The 14,280-nt window shown below is 50.5% G+C and overlaps 4 protein-coding genes across 4 annotated transcripts; 3 read left to right on the top strand and 1 right to left on the bottom strand.

The window, feature by feature from the left end:
• Window positions 1-233: 233 nt before the first annotated feature.
• On the top strand, window positions 234-2,152 carry BDP81DRAFT_465157 (POT family protein; the record flags this gene model as incomplete). Its single annotated transcript, XM_060594244.1, has 3 exons — window positions 234-237; window positions 292-1,693; window positions 1,753-2,152. 3 exons carry the CDS (start codon window positions 234-236, stop codon window positions 2,150-2,152), a joined length of 1,806 nt encoding a protein of 601 aa, XP_060439858.1.
• Window positions 2,153-6,790: 4,638 nt separating this feature from the next.
• BDP81DRAFT_331244 (cytochrome P450) lies at window positions 6,791-8,617 on the top strand (the record flags this gene model as incomplete). The annotated part of the gene is made up of 5 exons (XM_060585488.1): window positions 6,791-7,156; window positions 7,234-7,333; window positions 7,388-7,456; window positions 7,510-8,118; window positions 8,190-8,617. The coding sequence occupies 5 exons, from the start codon at window positions 6,791-6,793 to the stop codon at window positions 8,615-8,617; spliced, it is 1,572 nt and encodes a 523-aa protein (XP_060439859.1).
• A 452-nt stretch (window positions 8,618-9,069) lies between these two features.
• BDP81DRAFT_465160 (succinate-semialdehyde dehydrogenase) lies at window positions 9,070-10,677 on the top strand (the record flags this gene model as incomplete). The annotated part of the gene is made up of 4 exons (XM_060594245.1): window positions 9,070-9,093; window positions 9,144-9,619; window positions 9,676-9,814; window positions 9,847-10,677. The coding sequence occupies 4 exons, from the start codon at window positions 9,070-9,072 to the stop codon at window positions 10,675-10,677; spliced, it is 1,470 nt and encodes a 489-aa protein (XP_060439860.1).
• Window positions 10,678-12,008: 1,331 nt separating this feature from the next.
• BDP81DRAFT_331562 (uncharacterized protein) lies at window positions 12,009-13,845 on the bottom strand (the record flags this gene model as incomplete). The annotated part of the gene is made up of 5 exons (XM_060585516.1): window positions 12,009-12,575; window positions 12,632-12,863; window positions 12,936-13,101; window positions 13,200-13,558; window positions 13,727-13,845. 5 exons carry the CDS (start codon window positions 13,843-13,845, stop codon window positions 12,009-12,011), a joined length of 1,443 nt encoding a protein of 480 aa, XP_060439861.1.
• Window positions 13,846-14,280: the final 435 nt, after the last annotated feature.

Below are 14,280 nucleotides of genomic sequence, written 5' to 3' on the forward strand. Positions count from 1 at the left end.
CCCCGCCTTGGCCTTCTGGGCAGGCCTACGGTTCCTGAACAGGATAGTTCGATGGAGCCCCTCTGTCAAATGGTCTGGAGATCTATCTCTGAGTGCAACGTTCCGAGGACCAGCAGATAACATATCAGTGGGCGCGAGGTAGGTCAAAACGCAGGTTCCCGGGCCTCCTCACCTTCTCTCCCTCCAGTCTCTTAACCTACGTTGTCAAGTCATAGAGAGCAAAGTTGGTCACCATGGGTAAGTTCTTTAGCACATGTTTGACGTGCGTCTAGTTCGCTGACATACCTGCAGCTGAGAATGTTATTGGTCTCAACGTGCACAAGGTCGTCGAGCCCGACTCCGACCAAGGCGTACACCCTGAGAAGACTCACCAAGTCAATACTCTTGACGTAGAGTCCCAAAACAACTCCCTCGATCAGACACACTCTGTCATCGATGATGAGGCATACCCGGCTCCGACTGATGACGAGCGGTCGACTCTACGCAAAGTAGCAGACTCCATCCCCATACAATCATGGTCCCTTTGCGTAGTAGAAATGGCCGAGAGAGCATCGTTCTACGGTGTCAAGGCTGCATTTAACAACTACCTCCAGTTCCCTCTGCCCGAAGGAGGTCCTGGCACCGGTGCTATTGACAAGTCTAAGCCCAACTCTCATGCTGGCGCTCTTGGCCTTGGACTCCAGACAGCCTCTGCCCTGGGTCTGCTGTTCACCTTCTTGGCTTACGTTATTCCAATCTTTGGTGCGTGGATTGCAGACGTCAAAATCGGTCGCTATAAAGCCATCGCATGGGGTGTCGGTATCGGAGGTGTTGCCCATGTCATCATGATTGGAGGCGCTGCTCCCTCAATCTTGCAGGCCGGTAAAGGTGTTGCTCCATTTCTGATCAGTTACTTTCTCCTTGCCATCGGAGCTGGTATCTTCAAGCCCAACGTTGCGCCGACTGTTATCGACCAGTACAAGCACCAGCGCCAGTACACCAAGGTGCTTAAGTCAGGAGAGAAGGTTCTCGTCGACCCTGAGACCACTGTCAACCACATTATGTTGATCTTCTACGCCTTCATCAACGTTGGCGCCTTCTTTTCTATTGCTGTCGTCTACATCGAGAAGTATCATAGCTTCTGGTTGGCTTACCTCGTACCTGGTATCGTCTACTTCCTCCTTCCGCTCTTGCTTGCCGCCACATACAAGCGAACCGTCAGAATTGCGCCTCAAGGCTCCGACCTGAACCGTTTTGTCAAGATCACGGTTTCGGCGATTAAGGGGAGCAAGGGCAACATCTTCTCCAAGAACGTGTGGCAGAACGTCCGCCCCACTGCACTGGCTGAGCGAGGAGTGCATGTCGGATACTCTGAGAAGGACGTTGACGATGCCCGCCGTACCTGGCAGGCGGTTCAGATCTTCCTGTACATTCCCATCTGGTACTTGAATGATGGTGGTGTTGGAAACGTTCAGAGCAACCAGGGTGCGGCAATGACATCCGACGGCGCACCCAACGATCTTCTCAGTCACTTCAACCCCTTGGTCATCATTGTCTTCTCACCCTTGATGGCCAACGTCGTCTACCCCTTCCTTGAGCGTAGAAATGTCAAGTTTGGACGCATCAGCAGAATGACGGTCGGATTCGTTTTGGCCATCATTTCTTCTATCATTGGAGCGTTGGTACAATGGCGTGTCTATGAGACAAGCCCTTGGTAAGTTTTTCTGCAAATGAATCTTTCACTTGGGTCAGGGATGCTAACCTTCTTTGAAGTGGCTACGCTGCTAGTGACTGCGACGACGTCTCTCCTCTTTCGATTTGGTGGCAGATCCCCAACGTCGCACTCGGTGCCATGTCAGAGATCTTCATCAACATCACAGCCTACGAATTGGCCTATGCCCGCGCCCCGGAGCACATGAGATCGACTGTTGTTGCTCTCTTCTTATTCATGACAGCGTTGAGCAGTGCCTTGGGACAGATTCTTCTTCCTTCTATCGCGGACCCGACCCTCATTTGGGCTTGGGCTGCCCCAGGTATCGCTCTCTTCATTCAGACAATCGTTTTCTGGTTCAGACACCGTCATCTCAACGACGATGTTTTCATGACGTACAAGGAAGACTTTGAGAGCGTCAACTCTGGAGAGAAGAAGGTTGTCGAGAATGATGAGAAATGATCAGGGAAGAGACATGTCTATAGATTCATTAGAGTCCCAGATGATTGCTAGATTGGCTCCGCAACCCATGTAAATCAGTCATCCGGAACTCTAACACCTGTTGCTATGGACCTGGTCTATTTATCTAGTTTGATGAATTGAAGTTGTACCAACCCATCTGGAATCTTTCATCGTATGCGTTGTCATCAACATATTGCAAACCAGTTTGACGGCTGGGCGCTGGTGTGATGGTGATAGTGTTGAACTTAGGTAGTTGTGACGTATCAGCAATGGTGACTGGGAAGTGCATCGTCCATGATACTAGACGTCTTGCAGTCTTGAGACCCTTTGCAATTGGTGTTAATTGACAACGCTCCTCTGACTAGAAGGATGGTAGTTCGTGGAAGCTCTTTTAGTTGGCCTCGCTTGCTCTCAATCGCTATGATATCATAGATAAAAACGTTTGATGAAGCGTTAACTTACGTCACTTGTCACTACTATTGCGTTTATTCAATATTCAGAAAAAGATCCGGAGAATCTTGCATCGGTTTCACTAAAATTATTCACTGACGGCAGTCAGATGGAAGCATTAAAGTCCAGGTCTCGTTGGTGGTCATGCTGTGTTGGGGTCTTCACAGCTTGACTTGAGAATGATCAGTGGCAGGATCAACTGGCAATCTCGAATTTCTAAGTTGGCACTTGCACAGAATTGCCTTCGCCGCAAGCTGCACCTTCAACAAATGTACAGAATTGTGCTGCTCATTATGAAAGCCTTGGGAAAGCAAGAAGCATGACTCGTGTATGTCGTGGCTCGTACGGAGTACCCCGTACATGTAAAGTCGGCCGGGCTGTAATAATTCGCCCGTTGCCCGATGCCGGTTCGGATCCGATTCGGACTCGCAGCCCGGGTTGCGATAACCTAGAGTCCAGACGCACATAATCCCATGATGGTAATTTCTATATGATAATGTCAATCCGGGCGACATTTGCTTTCGATCATGTATTCCAAGATTGCATTCAAACTTTGCGACAGTTCTCGATGGCGTGTAGTGCCTCATTGATCGTATCTCATCCGTATTCACCTGAACCATCGGAGAGAGAAGTTAGCAGAGAGACGAATGAGGGCTCTTTATACACGAGTTACTAAGTTGGAAAATCAGATTGCTTTACAGTCACATGAAAGTCCGTCGGAGGGAGCAAGACTGAAGCTGGGTGACTGACACGAGTGTATGGTAACGACTCGCGACACGAGTCATTGCCGGCGACTTTGTAGGCCGTGGCGTGAGCTTTCCGAATCCTTTGTATCCATCAATTTCGATCAATATTAAAAGACTGAGAGCTCATATTGAGCTGATATTAAAGGCGATGAACGGCCTCACTTTACGTTGAATGATCTTGAATGTTTAACGCATGCATCCAGGCTTGAGTTACGCACATAAGGTAGTCCGTGAATACTTGATCTCAATAATTGCACGCACAAGTAATTATTGATTGCAGCTGAAGAGTCGGATCAAACTCTGAGCCAAGAGCTAATGGTGCGTTCGGTCTGGCTGATGCGAACGTTGGCGAGGTGAATCGCGAGTACGGGGATTGTCGGATTGGAAGTCCAATTCGGCCGCGAGTAGGGGCAGAGCATGGGCCACCTTGAGGGGGTACACTTAGACCTCGACTACCCACCCAACCTCCGGTTGGAATCTCCCTTCTACTCCTTACGCAGAATTAATTAATTTAGAGATATTAATACTTCGTCACCCGCAGGACCCTACGGTTCGAACCAACATCCCTGTGAATGGAATACCAATAGGGATCTTTTCGTTCAGCCAGTATCCAAAATTTTAATAAACAATGGTCTCTACTCGAAGCCGTCTTTCCGAAAGGCTCGGCGGCTCGGCTTCGAATAAGGCCCAGGCCCTAGGGGAATATTTTCCATCGCCTCATCGATCGAGACCCCTGTACGGTCGTTCAACACGGCATCCGCGACGCTAGGAACGACATGTTAGGCGTCTGACCACCACAGGCCAGTGGGATGCCGGAAACCTCTAGCTGGGGCCCCGCGGCAACTGCCATGAGTGCTATCCCTCAATCATCTATCGCTTCCTAGGTTTAGAGTTTGTTCAGATGGGGACCCGTCACTGGAAACTTGCGAAAAGACAAGCGAGCCGCGAAAGTGGCCAGTTCTTCTACTAATGAACGTGGGCCATTGTTATGGCAAGATTCAAAAAATCGAGCGTCACTTCTTGATGGATAAAAGGCCTAGTCTAAAAAATAGTTATGTGCTTGATATCGTTACAATCTATTGTCTGTCTTGAGTTGAAGTCAATAAGGGGCTGAATAACCAACCACCTTAGGTAGTTAGAGCAATGGGCTGCGATTTAGTGAGGATTGAGGTCAGAGGCACTGGAACTCGCTGTCAACAGCTGCAAAGAGGCACGGCCAATCGTGCAATTTATATTGCCTCTCGGCCGTGGTACCTACCCAGTTCGAAAGCGGTGGGATACTTCTTTTCATAAATTCTGCGGGTGGTTGTACGGCGGGTTTTCACTTGACCGCGGCGTTTCTTTCCCGCCGAATTGTTGCCTGCTGAACGCGACTCAAGCAAAGTCGAATTTTGCATCTATGGCACGTATTCGACGATGGATGGTTTAAAGAATGATCCAGAGTAGTCCTTTCTCAATGATTCTTAGCAAGGGGCTGCTTGCATGTTGGCCCCTGCCGTGCGAGCGCCGCAGGGAAAATGAGAAGCATAATCTCAAAGTCGAATTAGCGGTGCCTAAGTGCTGTCGCGTGTCCCGTAGACAGCGTACGGAGTACTTCATACAGAAACTACATTAATTAGCGGTGCTCACGTATCCGTACTGAAACCTTCTCAACGTGCGTATCGTGTCAATGATCATTTGCGGATAGAGCGACGGCGGCTGGTTCGACAACTGAAATTTGTCAGAATCTGGGTTTAAGCCGCGGCAAATTCCCACCAGGACGATCGTTCGTATTCAAGTTCCTTGAGCTCCAAGGCGAAAATTTCCTGTCATGGGACCGTAAGGTAGGGTAATGTACATGCCCGGACATCGAGAGGATACAGGTCTTTTCGCCCCGCACGTCCCCCCCTCTGAACCCGAATAGGGTAGGCGGGTGACTATGTACTCAGTTCCTGCTCGCTGTTGACGGACAAGGAATGCACCAATCGCTTTGGGCGAAGATTGTGAGGCTTATAGTATCCGTACAAGTATTCCTAATACGCAGTTATGGACTCCTAAGAGAGATGACGTTAGGTGCAGTGCCACCTCAGAAAGACTAATGGTTTACAGACGCACTATAAGAAAGGCGAAAACGAGCTGTTAGGTACGGCCCGGGGTTCGGGCTAGACCGATAGCCCGACCTTACGCTATACCTGCAACTCTACTGGGACTTAGGTGCTCAAGCAGCCTGCGCTACGGAATCGTGAAAGGCATTTCAGAAGATGAGAAAGTCATTGGATTGATGGGTTTCTACCGAACCTGTGGTTCTTCGGAGCCGTGTGGTGGGTTCATGGCAAGCTTCTAATCTGTTGATTTTGCGCAATTGGCAGCGTCAAAGGCAACTCTGTCCGGGCACTGGCTATTGATAGAGTCTGCCGTGAGCCCGGCACGCCGACCCAGCCCGGAGGAACCGCTGATTCAGCGGCGACCTGCTCCGCCTTTGATATAGTCGGCATCGTGACAAAAGACCCGAGATACCGTGGACAGAAGTCCGGCTCCCCGCTCAAGCCCGCCAAGCATTTTACCGCCGTTTAGACTGGCCCATGGGTAGACGAATACCGGCGGGAGGCTCGATGCGGCTTGGTGTAGGAGAGATACCGTGTGGATCTTCCCTTTCCCTGCCGCACAGGGGAGCGCTAGCGTACCGGAGGACGTACTGCATCGCATAGTTGTATCCGTGTACAGCTCTGTGAGCGAATCATCAACACCGGATTACGGGAAATATGTTGCGTCTAAGGGAAGACGAACTCCTACTGCCAAGTTTAAGCGGCAGTGTCACAGAGAACTCACTGATGGAGTGTTCAGCACATTTTTGTCCGAACTACAAGCTCTCCCACCACGAGTCCCGCCAGTTTTGACATTTCTGCAAGGCGGAAAGGATCTTCAAACAGCCGGGCCTCCATATTGAGATGATGGGTGGGAGGACTCGATCTCAGAGAGACAATTCGTTTTAGAGGACGTTAGTGATGCGACGAGTATGGAGCTGTTCAGGCTTGTTGGGCTGCTCGTTCTAATCAGGGCTAAGACGAAGTACCTTATGAGTTACATACTGCATCCTGTCAGTTGTGGAAGGTGACCTATGCGTTTGCTCCAAACATAGGCCCCGCAACGCAGCCCCTGATCTGTCGTGACCCTGGATTAGACGCTTGCCTCAGGCCCACGTAAGACTACGGGAAGATGCCTATACTCCGCCCGAGCGGTGAGTGGAGTATGAACAGGTTTTCACTTCTTGTTGTCGTGCTGTACTAGCGCCTCCTTGACGTCAATTGAGGCTCGGATGCCTAGATAGGACCATGCTGAAGCTCACATAAATACTAATCCATTGCCGCCTCTAATACGGTCCTGATTCTCGACAGGATCGCAAGTTATCAGAATCATTTGCAACTTCGAACGCATTACTCTTTCACACAGCAGACCACTAGTCATGGACGGAGTCGGAGCCACACGCTCTCTGTTGGGAGAAGCGAGATACACTCTCGATGGCTCGGCCAAGCCTCTTTCATACTTCTTTACGACTATTCTACTCATCATATTCGTTTACTCCTTGCAGGGAACAAAGCTTAACACCCCCTCCATTAACCAAAAGGGAAAATTCGAACTCACGGACACCCGCCCCAAGAGAAATTTCCTCTTCAATGCGAGAAAGTTGTTGAAGCAATGGTTTGACGCGAATCCAGATAAGCCCATTCGGATGATCAGCGACTTGGGCAGTTCAATTGTGCTGCCTCCCTCGATGGCGAATGAAATCCGCAACCATAGTGACCTGAGCTTTACTGCATTCTCCCAAGAGGTTGGTTAAGTCGTCCCTGATAGCCTATTGCATCACAGAAAACGAAACGATTCTGATTGAACGCCTACTTTACCCAGTTCTTCCAAACGAAATACCCTGGCTTCGGTGCATTTGCAGAGGGGGGACATGACAGCATTACGTTGGTCGTCATCAATAAAGACCTTACGAAGCAGCTAGGTAAGAACGAAAAACTACAATCATTCTTCCATGATGCTGACCATGTGACTACAGCAAAGGTCACGCAGCCCCTAGCCGAAGAGACCTCTCTAGCCCTCCTCAATATTTTCACTGCAAACCAAGGTAAATGAAATGCCAGAGGAAAGAAGCAAGGATGGTTCACTGACATTGGCCAGAATGGCACTCTATCCCCATGCGCGCAAACCTTCTACACTTCATCGCCCGTATTTCTTCTCGCGTCTTTCTCGGCACCGAACTCTGCCGCAACGAAGTTTGGCTCGAAACCACCAAGAACTACACCATCAGTGGCTTCACCGCTGGCGACCGACTTCGCGAATACCCTTCATTTCTCCGGCCTATTGTTCACTGGTTCCTTCCCGGATGCCAGGAAGCGCGCAGACACATCAAGACAGCCACAAAAGTCATTCAGCCCATCATTGACGAGCGAAAGGCTCTCAAGGCAAAGGCGATCGCCGAGGGCAAGCCAGAGCCTGTATACCAAGACGCCATTGAATGGTTCGAGCAGGCCTCTAAATCCAAGGGTACTGCGTATAATCCTGCTTTGAGTCAGTTGTTCCTATCAACAGTTGCTATCCACACCACTACCGATCTTTTGGGCCAGGTTCTGGTTGATCTAGCGAAGCACCCCGAGGTCATCGAGGAACTACGCAATGAGGTTCGGACCGTGCTCCAAGAGGGTGGTTGGAAGAAAACATCTCTCTACAACATGAAGTTGCTTGATAGTGTCATTAAAGAAAGCCAGCGCATCAAGCCCTTACAGCTCGGTAAGTTTAAGCGGCTTTGACCTGTCTTGCTGAGGAGTCGATGCATATTCTAACTTGACATGTCTTCCCAGCTAGCATGCAACGCGTCGCCGTAAAGGACTTTACTCTTTCCGACGGTACCTTCATCCCCAAGGGAGCAAACATCGCTGTTTCTTCTCACTCTCTGTGGGATGCCGCGTTGTACCCGGAGCCGGAAAAGTGGGACGCGTACCGCTTCCTCCGAATGCGAGAGGAGCCCGGCAAGGAAAACGTGTCGCAGCTAGTGAGCACTCTACCGGAGCACCTCGGCTTCGGCCACGGGAAACATGCTTGCCCCGGTCGCTTCTTCGCTGCAAACGAGATCAAGATCGCTCTCGTGCATATCCTCCTCCAGTACGAGTGGAGACTTCCCGCCGGGGCCGATACCTCGATCACCGACTACGGCTTCAATCCGTTGCTGAACAAACACTTGGAATTGGAAATTCGGAGGCAGGCTGATGAAGTTGACATGAACTTCTGAGCCATAGAATTCTTGTCATCAGTAAGAAGACGTGGTATCCGGCTGGGCATCCGGGCTGCGGGAATCCAAGGATGATGCGCGGGGAGGATTGCTATTGGCCTTTGATAATCGAGGGGTTTCATAGTCGTCCCGCGGCTCTCTGGATTCGCAAACGCCTTTGGGATCGGCCCAACTAGTGGGTAGTTGCATGGACCTCAAAGGTTCTCGATATTTGGAAGACATGCCGACCGCTTAATTGGCCATGTGTTGCAAAAAGACGTCATCTTGAATACTCGGCACCATTTGGAGGCACTTAAGATGCGGGGTCGCGGCGAACTAGGAATTCAAGTCGGCTATATATCTCCGCACCTATATTATATGTAGCCTGCATCAGACACATCCCCATAGATATTATCTAGAAATTCATTTGCATTGCACGACCCGCGGAAGTCAGTGTTCCAAACGTCAAAATCATGGCTCAAGATCTGCCTTTCAAGGTACGCTGTCCGGTTTCCAAATTGGATGTCTTCGCTGCTAACACCCCTAGCTCGCCAATCCCGATCTGCTCAAGACGGACGCCTACGTCCACGGCTCTTGGGTGACGGCATCATCAAAAAAGAGATTCGAGATTGAGGACCCAGGAACAGGCAAATTCTTTGCCTCAAGTCCAGACTTTGATCGTTCCGATGTCGATGCAGTGGTGAAATCATCGCATGAAGCTTTCCAGACCTTCCGCTACGAGAACCCGAGGTCTCGGGCCAAGAAGCTCTTAGAGTGGGACCGCCTCATCCGCGAGAACCGGGATGACATTGCTCAAGTTCTCACTCACGAGTCTGGCAAGCCTCTAGCAGAAGCGCAAGGCGAGCTTGATTATGCTCTTGGGTTCACGTGGTGGTTCGCCGGAGAGGCTGAGCGCATTCGAGGAAACATCTCGACGCCATCTGCACCTAATCGAAGGGTTGTGGTCGTGAAGCAGCCAATTGGTGTAGCTGTGGCGCTTGTGCCCTGGAATTTTCCCATCGCGTGAGTACTCAATCTCAAACCACGACTGTTGACTTGCAGTCCTGATAGCATTGTAGAATGATTCTGCGCAAGGCTGGCGCTGCATTGGCTGCAGGATGCACCATGATTGCGAAGCCATCGCCCGAGACACCTTTGACGTGCCTCATCCTCGCACAACTAGCAACAAAGGCTGGGTTCGGACCAGGTGTCTTTAACGTCATCACCACGTCCCTCGACAACACCCCGAGGTCACAGAGGCTCTGTGCAAACACCCCTTGACGAAGAAGGTCTCGTTCACCGGCTCCACTAACATCGGCAGCCTGATCGCCAAACATTGCGCAGAGGGCCTCAAGAAACTGACTCTGGAGCTCGGAGGAAACTGCCCCTTCATCATCTTCGACGACTGCAACCAGGACCAAGCTCTGGAACAACTTCTCGCACTCAAGTGGCGACATGCAGGCCAAGCATGCATCACGGCCAACCGCGTCTACGTCCAAGACAGTATCTACGAAGAGTTCCTCGAGAAGCTAGTGGAGCGAACCAAGAAGATCAAAATGGGACACGGAACCAAGTCGGATACGACCATGGGACCCCTGACAACACCCCGCGCCATCCCCAAAGCCCAAGCTCACGTCAAAGACGCAGTAGACGCAGGCGCAAAGGTCGTACACGGAGGTCGAAAGGGAACAGAAGTCGGTCTGGAGGTTGGATACTTCCATGAGCCGACTATCCTGCGCGATATGAAGCAGTCTATGCTACTCAGTCGCGAGGAGACATTCTCCCCCGTCTTGGGTCTGTACAGATTCAAGACCGAGGACGAGGCGGTTCAGTGGGCCAACGATACGAGCATGGGTCTGGCCAGCTACTTCTTCACTAAGAATATCGATCGCACGTGGCGGCTGATGGAGAACTTGGATGCAGGAATGATCGGGATGAACACTGGTAATTCATCGGCGGCTGAGTCTCCGTTTGGTGGTATGAAGCAATCTGGCTACGGAAAGGAGTCTGGCAAGGACGTGGCTATTGAGGAGTACCTGGTCTCGAAGACTGTGACCATGACTTTGGAGGATCATTACTGAGGAATCACTGTTGCAAATGCTGAGTGCAATTCTATGGAGCAATGCCTATGTTCTCTGTGCAGTGTACCAGATATGTTCGGTGGGCAATAAATACAGTCAAAGTGTCCAAATCCAAAAACCAAGGGAGCCTAAGGTAGAACGGAGCCTGGCTGCCTGGCTAGATGAAGCCATCATTATGCCCGGCCTCCTCCACATTGTGAATCGGCGCCTGGTACTACCTCGAAACCAGTCGGAGCGACAAAGTTCCCGCACCTCCCATTATCGCAAACTCCTTGTCTAATAGTGTTCCCGCATGCGCGTCCGTTGGCGGCGACCTGTTGGGGTGAGGGCTTGTTTCGTTTCGCAAAGTCGCTGAATTCCCGGGGAATAAGTGTGATGGCGAGAACTTCGCCTCGTCTGCCTCGCGGTTTCGGTGCTATTTCAATGTTTTAGTAGCTGATACTGTTACTCCTGTTGTTGACGCATACCTGCAAAGACGCCTTCGGACATCAACAGCAATGCGAATGCAATGTCGCCAAAACGCATGATGTATCTGGGGAGGAGGACGGTCTGGATAGGTCTACGCAAGAACGGGCTGAAAGAGAGTAGATCAATTGCCCTTGTTCGCCTTCTTGTACTGTGAATTTCGATCTCGCCTATTCAAGAATTGCAGTTCAAGGGTGAGGTTGACGTTGCAAAAGCAACGGCCTCTAGGGTGAGTCTTGGGTAGCAATCTAGCTGATGTGTACGATTGACGTCGCCACGATACATGATACTTGTTTTATGTCGGAGCCCGTGCCGTGAGACGATGACAATTTGCGGGTCTTTCGGATCTGCGTATTACTTGCGAGCCGATGATCATGCAAAAAGGCGTGAAGCCTGGTCCCAGTCTATCATCCGACAAATCTCATACAATGCTGGTTGGGGTACCCTGGGCCGCATGATTGGGCGATTTTCGGACCGTTCCATAAACACATGCATTTCCCTAGGTTCCAAGAGAACGAGAAAACTGGCAAAGCAATATAGAAGGCTTTAAGGCTGAGTTCGTCTTTGAAGGAAACTCCCGCAACAGTTGTCAATCTCCCATTAGGGCGAGTCGTTGGTAATGCCCCGTGCAGCTGCGCTGTGGCGATGACTCGCCGAGTGAGATTGAAGCTTTGGTTACTACATGTAAGCCAGCCATTGCGTTTGCAATTGGGGCAAATAGATTATGAAAGTTGTTTTGGGTCAAATAGAGAGTATATGCAAGACCTAAGAAATTTCCAATGTTTGAGTTTGAGTATACGTAGCACCAGGGGCACACAGTATTATAAACAAAGGTGGCAGCGACTCAAAATAGACAACATAGACTTTTACACATTTGGTAGATTCCCGTAAGATAAACCCAATAGATGCTGCCAAAAGTCAAATCCTTCTGTCATCCCGCTGTCCTGCAAGAAGGCAGGGTCCATCATCGTCGGCACAGCATCAGGAGCAGCAGTAGAGCCGATCTTGGATAAGTACCAGCTCCTGATACCCAAGTAGTTTTCGGCATAAGCTGATACCATCCGCTGACGACTGCTCAAGATCGTGCTACCATAGCCGTTGGCGCGAGGGCTGGTGATGAACCGGTCGCTCAATACTTGCAACGTGTCGGCCAAATCTAAGTTTGCGCTCGCTGTATCCAGGTCCCAATCGTGGTCCACTACACTCAAAAGCCCTGCTGCTTTGACGATGGCGAGTGTCAGATGGAGAATGGAAATGAATGTGAGAGTTGGATACGTATCCACACTCAGGGAGAGGAACGCATGCAAGAGTTCCTGAGTGCTCGTAAAACAGCGCCACATAATTCGAGACCTCAGGTGAGGGGATTTAAATCCATGGGTTCCGTTGGCATGTATGGCGGGTTCGAACAGTCGAATGCGTATGGCCATGCAATGCTCATTCAAAAGGTCTATTGGAGATTGTCAGCGGCTTCTCAAGTCACGCTCACGACAGAACAGGTCGTGCAGTTTGAACGAAGAGGAGGTGGCAAGGATTCGACGAATGTCTCCAGTTCCTTTTGTACGTTGGCGATGACCATGGCATGGAAGCCACCGAATGGCCTGACCAGATGTACAAGCAAAGAGTCGGTTGGAAGCTCGTTGTCACTAGACAGTTTCTCGCAGCAGTCATCAAAGTAACGTGCAAATTCCAGCCGTGAGGTTCTACCGAGGATGCTACCAAGTCTAAGGTAGGAATTCCAATATGGTAAGCTTCGAACTGTGAAACGATGCTCAAAGTATTTGGCAGGTCCTTACACTGAATTGATATAGAAGAGACCTAGAACAGCGCGCCGGCCTCCGTTTGTGTGATGGGATCGGCTGCTGAGATCGTCTCTCAGGTGCGCAGCATTCTCGACGATTGATCGGGAGGTGAATGTCAAGAGATCAGGGCGTTGTGTCAGTTCCAAGTCTTCTGCTAGTCCTCGGGCGAGGTGCATCAGACTTGTATCAGAGGATGCCGCGAAGTAGTGGATATCATTCCTACGTAATGCAAAGATCACTGTCAGTTATCAGATTGACGCAAGATCGATTCCGAGTAAGCTCTCCTTACGGGTAAAGGGACGAATGGGAATTGAGGGACCATGTCGGACATGTACAGTTGAAGAATCCTGTTGGCTTCTTGCAAGGTGACTCGGTATCCTGGGACGATTGTCAATATTCCTTGAAGCAATTGGACCGGAGTTGCGGTCGAGTTCAATGGCGAATAAGAGCCATCTGATTGGTGCTGCGTTGTCGTTAAATGGAGGTTGATCGATGGTGATGGATGGCTGTCTGAAGCCTGGCTGTTTGGAGCTGAATGTTCGCGGTCGCGATTCAGAAGCGACATGATGTCGTCTAGCTTTCGTTCAAGGACCTTTGTATGGCTACAGGACCGCGGCCTTGTCAGTCTAGAGTTCCTGCGATGATGGACGGACACTTCATACGCTGCCTTTCCTCTCTTCATCTTGACTTCCGGCGGTGATCTAGAGCAGTCTAGGTGGTGGCTACAGCATCTGGACGATGACTGTGGTCAGTCAGAGATGCTGAACTCGGTGGCTAGACTAAACCTTTGGCAAGTATCGGAGGCAGGACTTTCAGTCCCCGGCCAGACGCATTTCGCCTTGGCTCGGGAACAGTTCGTACATGCCTGGACTCTGTTGTTGCGGCGAGGGGATGCAGCAGACATTGTTGGCCACCTAATCGGAATCGTCGGCAATGATTCGCCCCTCGGGATAAATAATGGTCTTAAAGGTCCCGGTGTAACGTTTCTGGAAACAAATCTTTTTGGTCTCCGCGGGATGAGAAGTTGGGAGGGAGAAGAAGAAACCGACCGGGGCGGGAGTCTAAAAGCCCTCCACGAAGGGGTCCGATCGCCGCAAACAAAGAAGCTCCAATCACGAATGCTGTGCAACGCAGAAAAGGCTAGAGTGACTCAGTCGAGGATCTTCCGGGGAGCATTTTGCTTCCCGCCGCCGCAGAGGGATCCACAACACAATTTCGATATCAAGAAGTTGCGGACATCGAGATGTACTTTAAGGTAAGTAGGTACTAAGTCTGGCTTTCCGATTCCTCCAAACGCTCAGCAGCTGTTCTTTCCTTTTCCAATTTTCCTAACACTCTT

Source organism: Colletotrichum phormii (assembly GCF_030913505.1).
Source record: "Colletotrichum phormii strain CBS 102054 chromosome Unknown BDP81scaffold_27, whole genome shotgun sequence".
NCBI classification, from domain to species: domain Eukaryota; kingdom Fungi; phylum Ascomycota; class Sordariomycetes; order Glomerellales; family Glomerellaceae; genus Colletotrichum; species Colletotrichum phormii.